This window comes from Geotrypetes seraphini, chromosome 8 (assembly GCF_902459505.1).
Source record: "Geotrypetes seraphini chromosome 8, aGeoSer1.1, whole genome shotgun sequence".
Lineage (NCBI taxonomy): Eukaryota > Metazoa > Chordata > Amphibia > Gymnophiona > Dermophiidae > Geotrypetes > Geotrypetes seraphini.
The window spans coordinates 192,851,152-192,868,283 of NC_047091.1; the positions used below are offsets into that span (position 1 = coordinate 192,851,152).

The 17,132-nt window shown below is 45.6% G+C and overlaps 1 protein-coding gene across 7 annotated transcripts in view; it reads left to right on the plus strand.

Moving 5' to 3' along the window:
* Positions 1–292: 292 nt before the first annotated feature.
* LOC117365806 (synergin gamma-like) overlaps positions 293–17,132 on the plus strand; it is a 54,223-nt gene continuing 37,383 nt past the window's right edge. For 4 of the 7 annotated variants that reach the window (XR_004540456.1, XR_004540457.1, XM_033956649.1 and 1 more), the window contains exons 1-2: positions 293–444; positions 11,396–11,454. Coding sequence is in view for 5 of the 7 variants with exons in the window: in XM_033956649.1 (XP_033812540.1) it covers positions 11,404–11,454 (51 nt within the window). In the remaining 2 variants the exon portion in view is untranslated. Of the gene's footprint in view, positions 445–1,050; positions 1,215–11,395; positions 11,455–17,132 lie in introns of all 7 variants that reach the window. The other 3 variants (XM_033956650.1, XM_033956651.1, XM_033956653.1) reach the window with 3 other exon arrangements.

The window sequence follows — 17,132 nt, forward strand, 5'->3', positions numbered from 1 at the left end:
ACCACGATATTTTCTACCTGTGGTGTCAAAACTTTACACATCTGTAAGAAGGATTCAGTCAATGGAAATCCTGAGTCTACCCAAAACAGTCAGAGCTGCAGGTCCAATAATGCATCAGGATATGGTGGCCTCAAATTGTCCTTCTGGCACTGGGAACTTAATAGGAAAAGCCTCTGCCATTGTCAGGTTTAACCAACTGGCAGTAGCCTGATTTTCTTAGATTCATCTGATGTAAAAGCCCTGAGAACTTGTAATGCAGGTCACGTGCGCAGGGAGTGGAATGCAAACATCCTGTTCCTCTCTCTCTCTCAGGTAAGAGTGGCACTACCTGCTGTACTAGTGCTTGTTTCCTTCTGACCTCCTACCCAAATGCTGGCTCTGGGGAGTTTGGAAGCCATTTAATTTCCAGCATGGATCCTGGTGGTCCAGGGCAGTGACATGCAGGTGAGTGAGTGGCAGCTGGTGTGGGAATAGTGAAAGCTCAAGACCATCCATAGGCCCCAGAAAGCTTCATGACTCGAAAGTTTAGACCAGCACATGCAGGTCACTCTTTTCATTTTAATACATGCAGTCATCTTTATTTCTCTTCCATTAGACTTTGTACACACATTTCAGCACTTTGAAGGAATTTGTGAAGGCAGACTTGTTAAACAGCATTTTATCTGTGGGGACAGGAAAGCTGTTCTAGATTTGGGTTTAGCTTGCACCTTTCTCAATGGTTCAAGGCAAGTATACACTTGGCGGAATTCTGTACCAAAAAATACAAAATTCTGCAAGTTTATTTTGCAATATTTAAACATTATCTTTGCTAAGTAATACCGTATCTAGAATTTCAATACAATCCAGTACTGTATTTCTCTTCCCTATTCCCTACCAAGTCAGCATCTCTCTCCCCCAACTCCCCCAACTCAAAATCTCATTCTCTCACCCCTGTCCCTCTGAGCCAGCATCTCTCCCTCTAGTCCCCCAGTCATCATTTCTCGCTCTGTCTCCTCTAACCCCCTCCCCCAGCCTGCACCTCACTAGCTCTTCTCTCTCTTCCCCCCCCAGGTCTAGCAGTTTCCACAACCTCTCTCCGGGTCCTGTAAATGTGCAGTTTTAGCTTGCGATTAACGCAGGCCGCCATCAGCCAGCCCTGAAGCCTTCCCTTCCACCAGTGCCACCTGCATAGCAACAGGACATTGCTTTCCAAGGAGGCGGGAGATGTTTGAGAGGTAGGAGAAATTGCTGGACTGCAGAGAGTGGGAGACAATGGTGCTGGTTACAGGGGTAGGGGAGAACAGGGACTAGGAACATCTCATAGGAGGGGGGCCTAATGGCTAATACTTGTTTTTTTAAAATCCTGCCCCCCCAGCAAAAAAAGTTAAAAAGGGCCTCGATGCAGCATGGCTCCTCTCTTCCGATATACCACCTTGACTTGACTCGTTCACAGTTCCAGTTCTTTTCACGTCCTCTTCTTAGACTCCACATGATAAAAGGCTCCACCTGCGCTGTGTAATTGTGTTTTAACAGGCAGCAAAGCAGAGAAGGGGCCTGGCTGGTCTTCAGCCTGATCAGTGATTCTAATCTAATCTACAATTTGTGAGTCGTTCTATGCTTAAGTAGGTTCAAGACGACATACAATTTGAGTGAAAGTAGAAGAAAGAGTGAGGGGAGTGGAGAAGAAGAGGAGTCGAGAGAGGGGTGAAAGTCTTAAGAACATAAGACTAGCCGTACTGGGTCTATCAGGCCCACAATACAATTTACATTGGAAAGAATTAAAATCTCTGAGTCAGAACAATGGAGTCCTCAGTTTTTTCGAAAAGTGAGATAGCAGATGTGTACAAAAGGTCTCTGAAGGACTCACAGTTGTTTGAAACTTTAAGTGACTTGCCAAAGATTGTTAGGAGCCATGGCGGGATTTGAACCCTGGCTTTAACCTCCCTCCGAATAAAGCAGGCGCCTGTGTTTACACGCATACATGTGGTGAATACTATCACCTAATCTGTTCAAAGAACCATGAACACCAACTGGCCTATCCGCAGCATCTCCTCCTCTCCCTAAGAGATCCCACCTGCCTGTCCCACCCTGTCTCGAATTCAGACAGTCTTCACAGAGACTGTTCCATGCATCTACCACCAAGTACCGTATTTCCTTAGATTAGATTCCTGAGCCCACTGGCGTAGCGAAGGTGGGAGGCGCCACGGCGGTGGTGCCCCCTCACACTTGCACTCTTCCCCCACCCTCCACCGCATGCATGCCCATTCTCTTCCCCCATACCTGTTTAGTTTCCCCAGCACGAGCAGCATCTCCACTTTGCTGCCCGCACCAGCATCGGCTCTGCCTCTGACATCACTTCCTAGTAATGGGACCTGGAAGTAACATCAGAGGGAAGCGCGGAAGCTGGCAAAGAGCTAGAGAAATAGTGGGAGAAAGTGAAGGTGCGCGCACAGCAGGGGAGGAGTGGGAAGGAGCAGAGGGACAGAGAGGTACCGGCGCCCGGGGCAGTCCGCCCTCCTTACTATGCCTACCTGGGCCTATCACCTCTTAACCTCATTCTCTGCCCTCTCACTCTGGAGTCTCCTTTCAACTGAAAGTGACTCACCTCATGTGCATTTAAACATGCACATGCTATCCACAGTGCTATACCTGCAAGGGGGTGTACACAAGGCTGGTAACTTACAGAAACTGGACTTTATGTGTCCCTGCTGGGTTTAAGTGACCACTCTTACGCTAGCTGTATGGCTGGAATAACTACTCGTATGGGGACCTAAACATTACTGGCTTTTGCTTGTATTCTATAATGAAAGCTAGATTACCCAAATCCCTTATAAAACGAGCTTGTACTGTGAGGCCTTGAGGCACCTAAATGAAGGGCCCAGTGACAGAATTGCCTCCTTCATGTGAAACTTAGAACATAGAAACATAGAAAATGACGGCAGAAAAGGGCCTCGGCCCATCAAGTCTGCCCACTCTAATGACCCACCCCCCTAACTTCCCCCCCCAAGAGATCCCACATGCCTATCCCATTTTTTCTTAAAATCTGGCACGCTGCTAGCCTCAATCACCTGCAGTTGAAGTTCATTCCAATGATCAACCACCCTTTCGGTGAAGAAATACTTCCTGGTAACACCATGAAATTTCCCACCCCTGATTTTCAGCGGATGCCCTCTTGTGGCCGTGGGTCCTTTAAGAAAGAAGATATCATCTTCCACTTCGATATGGCCCATGATATATTTAAACGTCTCAATAATGTCTCCTCTCTCTCTACGTTCCTCAAGTGAGTATAGCTGCAATTTACTCAGCCTTTCCTCGTATGGGAGATCCTTGAGTCCTGAGACCATCTTGGTGGCCATTCGTTGAACCGACTCTACTCATAGCACATCTTTTTGGTAATTTGGCCTCCAGAATTGCACACAGTATTCCAGATGAGGTCTCACCATGGATCTGTACAACAGCATTATGACTTCAGGCTTCCGGCTGACGAAACTTCTGCGGATACAACCCAACATTTGTCTAGCGTTGGAAGAAGCCTTCTCCACTTGATTGGCAGTTTTCATATCTTCACTTATGATCACTCCTAGATCATGTTCTGCTTTAGTCCTAGCTCAGGTCTCCCCATTTAGGGTGTAAGTTCTGCACAGATTTCTGCTGCCAAGGTGCATGACCTTACATTTGTAGCATTGAAGCGTAGCTGCCAAGTTGAGGACCAATGTTCCAGTAAAAATAGGTCCTGCGTCATACTGTCGGGCAAAGTGCTTTTACCTACTATGTTGCATAGTTTGGCGTCATCAGCAAATAATGTTGTTTTACTTTGAAGCCCCTGAGTCAGGTCTCCTATGAATATGTTAAAGAAGATTGGACCCAAGACCGAGCCCTGTGGCACTCCACTGGTTACCTTTGACGATTTGGAGAGGATACCATTAACCACCACCCTCTGAAGTCTGTCGCTTAGCCAGTCATTGACCCATGCAGTTAATGTTTTTCCTAATCCCATCGAATTCATCTTGCTCAATAACCTGCGGTGTGGTACGCTATCAAAGGCCTTGCTGAAGTCCAAGTACACGACGTCCAGGGACTCCCCTATATCCAGCTTTCTTGTTACCCAGTCAAAGAAGCTGATTAAATTGGATTGGCAGGACCTTCTCTTTGTAAATCCATGTTGATGGGGATCCCGTAGATTCTCCTCGTTCAGGATCATGTCTAATTTATGCTTTATTAGTGTTTCCATGAGTTTACTCACTATCGATGTGAGACTCACCGGTCTGTAGTTTGCCGCCTCCGTCCTGCAACCTTTTTTGTGGAATGGAATGACGTTAGCTGTCTTCCAGTCCAACAGGACCCTTCCTGTACTCAGGGAAATATTGAAGAGCATGGATAACGGTTCCGCCAGGACATCACACAACTCTCTAAGCACCCTGGGGTGAAGATTGTCCGGTCTCCCCATGTCTCCCCACTCCTGTCCAATCTTCACTGGCTCCCAGTGATTTCCAGAATCCATTTCAAATGCTCCTGCCTGGTTTTTAAGATCATTCACGACATCCTTCCTCTCCTAATCCCACTATCCTTTAACTCCTCGAGTCCTGACTCCACCAGACCTGCCCAAAGATATAAACTATCCTTCCCTTCTCTACACGGTATTCTCTATGCAGGTAAACTGGGAAAATCTCTTCTCTTTAAAATCACAGGTCTCTGGAACAACCTTACTATCCCGTTGCGGAACCTGGGCTCTCTCCAACTATTCCGCAAGCAACTGAAAACTTGGATCTTCTCTAACATGTAATTTTATTTTCCCCCTTACTCTTCCATTCTATATATAAGCTCATGTAAACCTTTTCCTTTCTCTTCTTATATTTTAAGTTCTTGTAAACCGTGCCAAGCTACACTTCGTGGAGAGGTTGCGGTATATAAACTTAAGGTTTAGTTTAGTTTATTTACTTGGAGTTTTGATAGCTGACAGTAGACGCTGCTGGGTGTAAACTCAAAGTTCTGAAATAAGCTTTGCCTTGCCTGCAACTGTGGACTGGACCCCGGCGCCTCGCATATAAAGACTGAGCAGAAGTATTAATTTAGTAGTTCTGCTTTATCAGAATCCAATTCTACATAATTCCCGTCTGGTTTCCTAAGGAGTACCATCCCATCTGTGTTCCTTTTTCTGTCACTGATATATCTGAAAAAGGATTTATCCCCCTTCTTAATGTTCTTTGCTAGATTCTCTTCTATACGAAGTTTGGCCTCTCTGACTGCTGTTTTGACAGCTTTAGACCTGGCCAGATAGTCTTCTTTTGCCTCCCTTTTTCCTGATCATTTGCAGGAAATAAAAGCTTTTTTCTTTTCTTTAACGAGGTCCGAGATCTCCGCAGTGAACCACTGGGATTTATTGTTTCTCCGTCGTTTGCTTACTTTTTTTATATAGCGGTTTGTTGCTTCGTGTAGGGTAGATTTCAAGGTTGACCACATAGCCTCTACATTATCGATTTCACCTTGGTTTTGCAGCACCCGATGGACGAAATCTCCCATGCGCTTGAAGTCAGTGCCTCGAAAGTTGAGGAACTTTGTTGCTGTGTTTGATCTAGTGAAACCTTTCCTGAGGTTGAACCATACCATGTTGTGATCGCTGGAGGCTAGCGAATCGCCTACCGAAACCTCTGAGACGCTTTCTCCGTTGGTGAGTACCAGGTCCAGTATCGCCTGATCCCTGGTGGGCTCCAGTACCATTTGTTTGAGTCGTGCTCCCTTTATGGAGGATATTAGCCTTTTGCTGCCGCTGGTTGTAGTGGAAAGTGTGTTCCAGTCTGCATTGGGCATGTTGAAATCCCCTAACAGTACTGTGTCCCCACGCAAGGTGATGTTCTCTATATCTTTGATTAATTCTATGTCCTTGTCTTCCTGTTGTCTTGGAGGTCTGTATACTACACCAAGATACAGGTATTTGTCGTTTCCTCTGGCCAGGTTACATAGAAACATAGAAACATAGAAATAGACGGCAGATAAGGGCCCACGGCCCATCTAGTCTGCCCACCTTAATGTCCCTCCCCTACCTTTGCCCTGTGAATAGATCCCATGTGCCGATCCCATTTGGCCTTAAAATCAGGCACGCTGCTGGCCTCAATCACCTGCAGTGGAAGACTATTCCAACGATCAACCACTCTTTCAGTGAAAAAGAATTTCCTGGTGTCACCTCGTAGTTTCCCGCCCCTGATTTTCAACGGATGCCCTCTTGTTGTCGTGGGACCCTTGAAAAAGAAGATATCTTCCTCCGCCTCGATGCGGCCCGTAAGATACTTGAACGTCTCAATCATGTCTCCCCTCTCTCTGCGCTCCTCGAGCGAGTATAGCTGTAATTTGTCAAGCCGTTTTTCGTATGGTAGATCCTTGAGTCCCGAGACCATCCGGGTGGCCATTCTTTGCACCGACTCCAGTCTCAGCACATCCTTGCGATAATGCGGCCTCCAGAATTGCACACAGTATTCCAGGTGGGGCCTCACCATGGATCTATACAATGGCATAATGACTTCCGCCTTACGACTGACGAAACCCCTTCGTATGCAGCCCATGATTTGTCTTGCCTTGGACGAAGCCTGCTCCACTTGATTGGCAGACTTCATGTCCTCACTGACGATTACCCCCAAGTCTCGTTCTGCTACCGTTTTTGCTAGGATCTCGCCATTAAGGGTATAAGACTTGCATGGATTCTGGCTGCCCAGGTGCATAACTTTGCATTTTTTGGCATTGAAGTTGAGTTGCCATGTCCTAGACCATCGCTCCAGTAGGAGTAGGTCGTGCATCATGTTGTCAGGCATTGAATCTTCGTCTGTTGTGCATTTGCCCACTACATTACTCAGTTTGGCGTCATCGGCGAATAATGTTATTTTACCTCGAAGCCCTTCTGCCAAGTCTCTTATAAAGATGTTGAATAGGATTGGGCCCAAGACTGAGCCCTGTGGTACTCCACTAATCACCTCCGTCATTTCGGAGGGGGTGCCGTTCACCACCACCCTTTGGAGCCTACCTCCAAGCCAGCTCCCAACCCATTTCGTCAATGTGTTACCTAATCCTATAGAACTCATCTTGCTCAGTAACCTGCGGTGTGGTACGCTATCGAATGCTATCGATTCCCCAGTGTACTTGACGTCTACGATTCTGGTAGCTTTGATGTCTTCTTTAGTGTATAGTGCTACCCCTCCTCCTAAATTGCCCTCTCTGTCTCGACGAAGTAAGTTGTAACCTGTTATAGCCATATCCCACCCGTGTGAGTCCGTGAACCAAGTCTCGGATATCGCCACCACGTCCAGGTCAGCGTTCATTATTTCCGTCTCCAATTCCAGAATTTTATTGCCTAAACTGTGTGCATTAACATACATAGCCCAACATACCTGTCTTGTTTTTAATATTTTAATTCCAAAATGTTTTGTTACTTTTAAAGACTCCTTCTTTTTATTATTGCTGTACACCGCCTAGAAATTTGAATAAGCGTTATAACAAATTTTTTAATAAACTTGAAACTTGATACCTTATGTTTGCTAAGTCCCTGTGGGAAATTTCCTGCCTGATTTAGTGTGACTCCTATAGTATTGTTTTTAATGTGTGTACTTACCTCGGACTCAGAAATGGAGTTTCGATTTACCTCTCCAGGATAATTACTTACTGCGCTGGTATGTAAGTGGGTATTTTCTCTGATATGTGAGTGGGTACTTTCTCTGTCTGTCTCCAACTAGTTCTCTCTGTTCTCACCTAAATGAGGATAGGCCCTGACCAGGTTGTGGCTGTATATGTGAAAATAGCTGAACTTTTTATTCTGATGGTATTTGTCCAGAAATCTTTACAGACATTTCTCCTCACGAGGGGCTTCTTCACACAGTCTCCAGTTCAAGATTCCTTCAGCTCTAATTTCAAGTTCAATTTATTTAACATACCGCAAATATAAAACCAAAGGTAAATCTAAGTGGTTTATAATAAAAAATTTAAAATTAAATAGGGTAAGAAACAAAATGGAAAATACAATTGAGAACATGAGGAAAGAGGGAATCAGCGGATTACAATAAAAATAAAAAGGTTGGGGAAAGGGATGAACAATATGGTAGTGGAGGAAACAGAGAATTTAGTTCTGCCCACACTAATTTCAGAAAGCCTGAAGTAAATTAAGAGCTGAAGGCCAAGGAGAAGTAGTAGGCCTTTAATTGTACCTTGAAAGCCGCCAATGATTTTTCTGAGTGGAGATAAAAACGCAAAGAATTCCAGAGAGTAGGAGTCATGACAGAATGAAGAATTCCTATGGTCGGAATGAAGGAATGACTAATAGCTGCTGTTGTGAAGAGCATAGGGTTCTTTGTGGCGAGTATGGAACCAGAAGATTATATAAAAAGGAGGGAAGACCACTCAATAGAATCTGTTGAGGATATTATATTTGAAAGGGATGCGATATGACAACAGAAGCAGTGTGAGGTGATCAAACTTAGAACAGTGATGAAGTAATCTTACCTCAAAGTTCTGGACTAATTGTAGGCGATGTAATTGGTATTTTGGGAGTCTAATGAGAACAGAGTTACAATAATTGAGTTTGCTCAATACGAGAGAGTGTATTAGAATACAGAGTGAACTTTGTTGAAGAAATGAACGGATGGATCAAATTTGAAGGAGAGTGTAGAAAGATGAAGGAACCAACTTAGAAATATGTGAATGAAAGCGTATTATCTATTGTTACACCCAGAATTTTGATTTTTCATGAGAATTGTAGGGGGGACTCATTTCATAGTGAAATATAAAGTATTTTCTGCTAGATTCTTTGAGGAAAAAAGCAACACTGCTGCCTTTTGAGAGTTAACCTTGAGCTTATTTACCATAAGCCAATCTGTAATAGTGTCCAGCTCTGCAGAGATTAATGAATAGGATGCAAGAGAATGTGTATGTAGGAGAAGAATAAGCTGAATGTCATCAGCGTAAATGTAGAATGTAAAGCCCATTAATATTTCCCTTCTCACAACCAGGAATTCACTCTTTGATCTGCAATATACTTCTAGTTCCCTTTCTGTCCTCTTACAGCTAGGAATTTACCTGTCAGGCCTGTTAGATGCCTCAGAGTGTTGTCTCTCTCCAGATTTTTCACAGGGTTCCTATTTTATGATTATTTTATATTACTTATTGTAAACCGTTTAGCTAATTCTTGATAGAAGGTATATCAAATGTAAACTAAACTTGAAAACTTGGACCTCTGGTTGCCTTGGCTCTGCCAAGGCCCTTTTTGTTGCTTACAGGCCTCTTAAGCCTCCTAATACAATGTGATGAGTATCACAGTGGATCCTTTCTTCTAGATTCTTCCATCCTGCAGGACTCCTGACTGCCAGCCCCACCGAGGTGTCTCCAATTCTTGAGCACTAACTCTGCTTAGAATGGTTTCAGGACTAGGAATTGTCACCTCCTAAATCGCAGGGCTTCTATGATTGTACCTTAATAATCAGATCCCACAGTGATCCACGAGTGCCCGGGCACAAATTTACACCTGCCTTGCTGAATTGGGGTGAATTCATGTATGTACTCATGCATGTATCTCCTATATAAGAATATAAGAATTGCCACTGCTGGGTCAGACCAGTGGTCCGTCGTGCCCAGCAGTCCGCTCACGCGGCGGCCCCCAGGTCAAAGATCAGTGCTCTAAATGAGTCCAACCTCACCTGCTTACGTTCCACCTGCTGATGACTCCCAGATCTACCTCTCTACACCTGAAATTTCATCTAAAGTCCAAGAAAAAGTATCTGCCTGTTTGGCTGACATCTGAAACTAAACATGTCCAAGACTGAGCTGCTCCTCTTTCCTCCTAAATCCTCTGCTTTGTCCTCCGTTCTCCATCTCTGTAAATAATACTGTCATTGTTCTCTTCTCCTCTGCTCGCAACCTTAGAGTCGTCTTTGATTCTGACCTCTCATTTTCTATGCATATCCAACAAACTGCTAAGGCCTGTTGCTTCTATCTGTACAACATCACCCAAATTCACCCCTTCATCTCTGGGTACACTACCCGGACCCTTGTCCACACTCTCGTAACCTCATGCTAAGATTACTGAAATCTACTTCTCCCACAGTGCTACCTCTCCCCCTTGCAATCTCATCTTGCATGACTCTTCTTCTACCAATCTTGCTACACTCTTGTCACCCCTCTCCTTAAATCACTTCACTGGCTCTCTGGTAGATGCATGGAACAGTTTCCCAGAAGAGGTGGTAGAGACAGAGTCTGTTTCTGAATTCAAAAAGGCCTGTGTTAGGCACATGGGATTTCTTGGAGAGAGAAAGAGATAATGGTTACTGCGGATGGGCAGACTAGATGGTCCATTTGGCCTTTATCTGCCATCATGTTTCTATGTTTCCCTATCGTCTTCGCATAGAGTTCAAGCTCCTATTGCTAACCTTCAAGTGTGTTCATTCTGCTGCCCTTCAATCTCTCTCTTCTCCCAGAGAACTCTGTTCTTCAGATAAGCTGTTCTTAGCGTTCCCCTTCTCCTCCACTGCCAATTCCAGACTTTGTTCCTTTCATCTAGCTGCCCCTATGCCTTGAATAAATTGCCCCTTCCCTTTCCTTGTTTAAAAGCAGACTGAAACCCCACTTTTTGATATAGTCTTCAATCCATAACCCTACTCTCCACTGCCCAGCAACCTAACCAGCAGATTAACTGTTCCCCTTAATTGAATTCATGACATCCTGTTTAGATTGTAAGCTCTTTCGAACAGGGACTGTCTCCTTCGTCTGGTAGAAATAATAATTAAACCGTGAGTACATCTCAACTGCGTCCCTGCTAAAACTCAATTCCCTGGGAAGGTTTATGTGTGTCACCCATGCAGTTTTAGTAGAGCCTTTCTCCTGCACATGAAACATGCTTTATTAACTTACTCCATTACTAACATGTTAACGTGTGTTTAGAGCTGATTTTAACATGGCACTTATCAGCTAGTTTGCTCAGTGTTTTAAGGGGAGTTTACTGGGGTCCCAAGACTGACTCATATAACCCCAGCACTGAAGCAATTGCAGCAAAGAGTTCATTCCAGAATTCTTTCTCTGGTTCTTTTAAAAGGTGTCTGAGATCAGAAAATAGTATGAAACGGAGCTTAGAGGGTAAGATGTCAATTGCTGCAGCGATGCTGTCTGTGGCAGGTGCCAAGCTTTGGAATGCGTTGCCTGGAATTTGACAGAAACCCAATTGCTTGTTAGCGCTTTCCTGTCTTAGTTTTTTAATGCGAGCTGTTCTGCAATTGTGTCTGTATGTGGTGCTTAACTCAACTAAATAAATAGAGCAGGTATGAGTGATGATCCAACAGGAAGTGTGATCCCTCCCTCCTTCCCCGGCTCCCTTCTCACCCCTTGTAATGCTCCACATACATACTGTTTCTGGCAATTGATTAGACTGCCATCTTCTCTTTCATGGCAGGTGGACAGATGGAATCTGACATCACTAAACTCAAAAAGTGCCTTGAGAACATTTATAAGGTAAGGGCAAATTTTCATTGTTCTTATTTTACCTAGAGCAGGGGTAGGCAATTCCGGTCCTCGAGAGGCGCAGCCAGGTCAGGTTTTCAGGATATCCACAATGAATATGCACTGCCTCCTTGAGATGCAAATCTATCTCATGCATATTTATTGTGGATATCCTGAAAACCTGACCTGGCTTCTGCTCTCGAGGACCGGAATTGCCTACCCCTGACCTAGAACAAGCGTTTTCCATGAGTTTAGAAATCAGCGGCTGAGATTCTCCATCCATTGCAACCACTGAAGTTGTGGAGTTGGGGGGGGGGGGGGGGAGAGATCTCTTCTGGGGCTCTTTTAAGTCCAGACTGATGGTTTTCCCATTCTATGCACAAATGAAAAAAAATCAGGCCCCTCAATGCACCTCCGCAAAGGCGGTCGGTGACTCAACTTTTGGGGAGGCTAAGGTGAGGTGAGGGAGCATTTATGGGACAGTAGGGACGACCTCTATCTTTGTCACTAAATGCAAAATAAGTATGTTCCAGGAATTATGTAGCAAAAATAAATGCATAAAGATAATACACAACAAGATAACAGAACAAATTAAAAAGTCTAGTATTTGCAATATTACAAGCAGATACTTGAACACCACTGTCTGGCACATTCTTGTTTTATTTAATGTACAAATTTATAAACTGCTTACACCTAAGTGCACCAGTTCCTAACTTTATTCAACAACTACTCCAAATCTAACTGCCTTCTCGATGAATGCTCCCCTAAAATCATAACTTCAAAATGGAACTATTCATGTGGCTAACAACTTCCCTTACAAACGGAACCTTAAACAAGGATATGGGACACATACTAATTACTCCGATACCCAAAGATCAAAAAACCTCAACAACACTAACAATCAATTACAGACCTATAGCAAGCATTCCCCTTTTCACAAAGCTACAGGAAGGATTGGTCAACCTTCAACTAACAGACTACCTAGACAAATTTAGCACCCTCAGAGAACACCAATCAGGCTTCAGGAAAGGATACAGCACAGAAACAGTCATACCTTCCATACTAAACCACCTCTATGATCTTTTCAGCAAAGGCAAAAGCGCATTGATTCTGCAACTTGACCTCAGCAGTGCGTTCGACCTAGTAGACCACAAAATCATGCTACTATGCATTGATGCAATAGGAATCTCAGGAAAGGTAATGAAATGGTTCCAAGAATTCCTAACAAACAGATCCTACCGAGTAACCAGCAACGGAATTTACTCCAACCCATGGAAAAACCCATCAGGGGTGCCCCAAGGCTCCCATCTATCACCCACATTATTCAACATCTACCTCACATCCTTAGGTCACCTACTACAAAAATTAAACTTAAAACACTATATATACGCAGAAGATATATCCATCCTAATCCCCTTAAATGACATCACAAATGAAACTATAGATAACCTCTCACACACAATGATAGAAATTGAAAAATGGACCACCAACTTCAAACTAAAACTAAACACTGAGAAAACAAAAGTCTTTTTGGCAAGCCCCAACAGCAAAATAACGAAAACATCGTTAAAAATAAACGGCCATGAATATCCAATCGCCAAAACCATAAAAATACTGGGCATCACTCTAGATCAGGGGTGTCAAAGTCCCTCCTCGAGGGCCGTAATCCAGTCGGGTTTTCAGGATTTCCCCAATGAATATGCATTGAAAGCAGTGCATGCACATAGATCTCATGCATATTCATGGAGGAAATCCTGAAAACCCGAATGGATTCCGGCCCTCGAGACCGACTTTGACACCTGTGCTCTAGATACTCACTTAACCATGACTGACCACACAAACCTACTGGTGAAGAAATGCTTTTACATGCTGTGGAAGCTAAGAACTATTAAAAAATACTTTGACACAACATCATTCAGATTACTGGTGCAGTCGCTGATCCTATGTACCCTAGATTACTGCAACATCGCCTACCTGGGCATCCCAAAAAAAACAGTACAAAAATTAAGATTAGTGCAAAACACTGCAGTTCGCTTGATCTTCGGACTGAGAAAAAAAGACCACATTAGCCCCTATTACAAGAAATTACACTGGCTACCTGTGGAGGCGCGAATACTGTTCAAATTTGCTTGTATCTGGGGCCTAGCACCTTCCTACCTGCAAACACACTTCATTCTACACAACCCCTAACGTACAACCAGAAACAAAAACATCTTTGCATACCCGAAGATCACAGGCTGCAAATACAAATCCTTCCTAGACAGAACCTTCATGTTCCAAGCAAACAGACAGCAATCCTGGCTGGGAAACCACATAAATAAAGCCAGACAGACCTACAACACATTCCGAAAATCAATTAAAACCGTTCTATTTGACAAATTCCTTGCTTAATGAGATCACCTCTCTCAGGTTTTGTTTGTTTGTTTTTCACCTTATAACCCTATTGTATTATGTAACATCTTTCTTCTCTCATGTATTCTTTCACCATGTTTCTCCAATTCATGATGTAACTTCCTTCTTCTTGCATTTTGTAATTCGTTGATTGTCCAGCCTTCTTTCTATGTGAACCACCTAGAAGTCAGTTTGACTATGGTGGTATAGAAAAATAAAGTTATTATTATTATTATTAACAACAACCAGTAAATCAAATGCATGCCACTCTCTTCTCTTAATACATAACACAGTTATCTAAAACACCATCCATCCAATTTGTGTCGTATCATAAAACATTAAAAGAAGGCTTGAACAGAAAGCCGTGATTTGAGCAGTTTCTTAAAGTACGATGCCACAACCGGCCTGGCAAAGCGTTCCCCAACTGAGGACCTGCTGTCGAAACAGTCAAAGAGAAATCTTGTGCTTTCTAGCAATCACAGAATGATTCGCCTATCAGTTTTTTGGATAGATTGGCAAATGATCACCAGGCTTCAGATCTACTGGCCTTTAATTTACTGTTGAGTTACCAAACGTGTTTGGAATATTATTACCTCTATTAGCTGTATGTAATGGCTACAGCAGTGGGCTAACAACCAGGAAAGCCAGGCTTCAAATGCTACTGCCACACCTTGAGATCTTGGACAAAATCTCTTAATTCTGGATTCTCTATAAGGAAAATATTTCAGCAGTTGGTAATGGAACCCACATGGGACTTAGTGCTTACAAACGGGGAAAGTGTTTCTGATGTTACAGTGGATGATCATCTGGCATCCAGTGATCACTCATGGTATGGTTTAATATTAAGATGGGTATAGAGAGACTCATTCAAAAGCAGAGGTTCTAGACCTTAAAAAAAAAAGATCTTTGTTCGGATGGGGGTTTACGTCAAGGAATTATTGTCTAGATGGGAATGTCTGGACGGAGTGGAAATGTGGTGGGCAAAACTGAAAGGAGCGATTGTATGGGCGACAAACCTTTTTGTGAGGCAAGTAAGTAAAAGTAAAGAGGAAAAGAAGGCCACTTTGGTTTTCAAAAGTAGTAGCTGAGAAGGTAAGGAATAAGAGGTTAACTTTCATAAACTACAAAAAACCACAGTAAGAGGAAGACAGGCAAAAATATCTGGAAAAGTTAAGAGAGGCTGGTCATATAGTCAGGAAAACAAAGATGCAAATGGAAGAAAAAAAATAGCTGACATGGTAAAACAGGGAGACAAGACATCGTTTAGATATATTAGTAATAAGAAGTGCAAAAGTGGCATTGTGAAACTCAAACGTGAAGGGGAGGAATATGTAGAAGCTTATAAAGAAAAGGCTGGTAAAGAAAAAAGCTGATAAAGAAATCGCTGCCTGGTTGGCCCGGAACGTCCTCTCCAACGTCAGAATTGACATCGGGAAGAAGCCTTCCGGGTGCGAGTATTGGCAGCAGAGGAGCAGCGACGGTGGACCGGGGGGAGAGTTTAAATCGGGCCTAGAGGGAGGCTTTTATTTCCCGTGGTAGGGGGGGAAGGAGGTAGGCAGGCAGGCAGGCTTTAGGGGAGGCAGGCAGGCAGGCAGGCTCTGGGGGAGGTAGGCAGGCAGAATGGCTGACTTTGGGGGAGACAGGCAAGCTGGCTTTGGGGAAGGCAGGCAGGCTGGCTTTGGGGGAGGCAGGCAGGCAGGCTCTGGGGGAAGTAGGCAGGCAGGCTGGCTGGCTCTGGGGGAGGTAGGCAGGCAGACTGGCTGACTTTGGGGGAGGCAGGCAGGCAGGCAGGCTTTTTGGGAGGGAGTGGGACAAAGGCTGGAAGGCAGTGAGGAGACATAGGAAGGAGGGATGAGGCAGGAGGGATGAGGCTGGCTTTGGGGGAGGCAGGCAGGCTGGCTCTGGGGGAGGTAGGCAGGCAGGCTGGCTCTGGGGGAGGTAGACAGGCAGACTGGCTTTGGGGGCATTCCCTCCGTGCAGTCCTTGCGTTGCTTGGTCGGTGGTGAGGATGCAGAAGGGCTGGAGGGAGATGGTGTGCTGTATGTTCGCCTGCTGCCTCTCCCTCTGGATCTGTGTCCTGCAGGGGAGTGGTGATTGTGCCTTCTGTCACCCCTGCTGCGGCTGCGCTGGTGGTGGTGGTGGCGAAAGGAATCCCCCCGGGGAGATCGGGAAGCATTCCGATGCCGAGTGTGCTGGTGGGGGGAGTGCCGATTCCTCTCCCTGCAGCGTGCCTCGTTGTGCCCCGTTCTCAGGCTGCTTGTAGCTGAGCCGGCATCCTGAGTTGATCAGGGAGGCGTGCCCCTGCAGTCTCCCTGCCTGCTGATGTCAGGAGGGGTTCCCCGACGAGTTCTCTCTTCGGAGAGGTGGGTCTGGCTGCTGGTTGGCTGGTTGTGCAGGAGGGGCGGACCTGGGCGGCGATCTTCTGCTGCTTAGAGGCGTGGCCGATCGGGGATTGGCTCCTCCGTTGCTAGGGGGCGTGTTAGGCCGGTAGCTGGCTGCTCCTCCATTGGTGGGAGGTGTGGCTGCCTGCAGGCTGGTTTCTCCCCGGGCTCCCTCTCCATTTGCTGCTCCTTCGTTGCTGGGGGGCGTGGCTTCACGCTGGATCGGGCTGTGGAGGAGCAGGGAGATGGCTTCTCTTCTGGTCCATACGTGGGGGTAAGTGCGAGACCGGGAGGTGCCCCCAGCGATGTGCCCGCTTGGGCAGAGGCCGATGGTGCTCCCGAAGACTTCGGGAGGGGGGGGGCCGGAGGGCGAACCCCGATCGGCTTCCTGCAGGGACTGGCAGCTAGCGGCAGCATGCAGGACCTCTGGGAGAGATTTCTCGACCGGGCAAGTTGCAGTGGGGGGGGGGGGTTGACTGAGCCAGGACGTCCTGGAGGCTCCTCACTGGATTCCTCTGTGGATCCCCCGCTGCTATGCTCCGATGAGGATGGCTGCTGGAGGAAGATTCTCGGGCCTCACTTCTCTTCAAGAAGTCTCTCAGTGCCCTCTTCCTTAGCTTGCGTGCCCGTGGAGACAGACGGACGCAGTGCATGCAACACTGTTCCTTGTGCGCTGTGCCCAAGCAGCGAACGCACAGGTCGTGAGGGTCCAGTGTGCTCATCCTTTTCCTGCATCCCGGACATTTCTTTGATGTTTCTGGCATCTTCAAGATGGTAAGTAGAACAAGTTTTGATTGTAGAAAAATGGAGAGCTGTGGAAAAATCCGACCGATGGGAACGGGCGGAAACTAGAGACTGGGGATTAGGGGGAAGCAGGGGGGAAATGGGTAGGGCTCGGGCATGCCCAGTGGTGCCCGG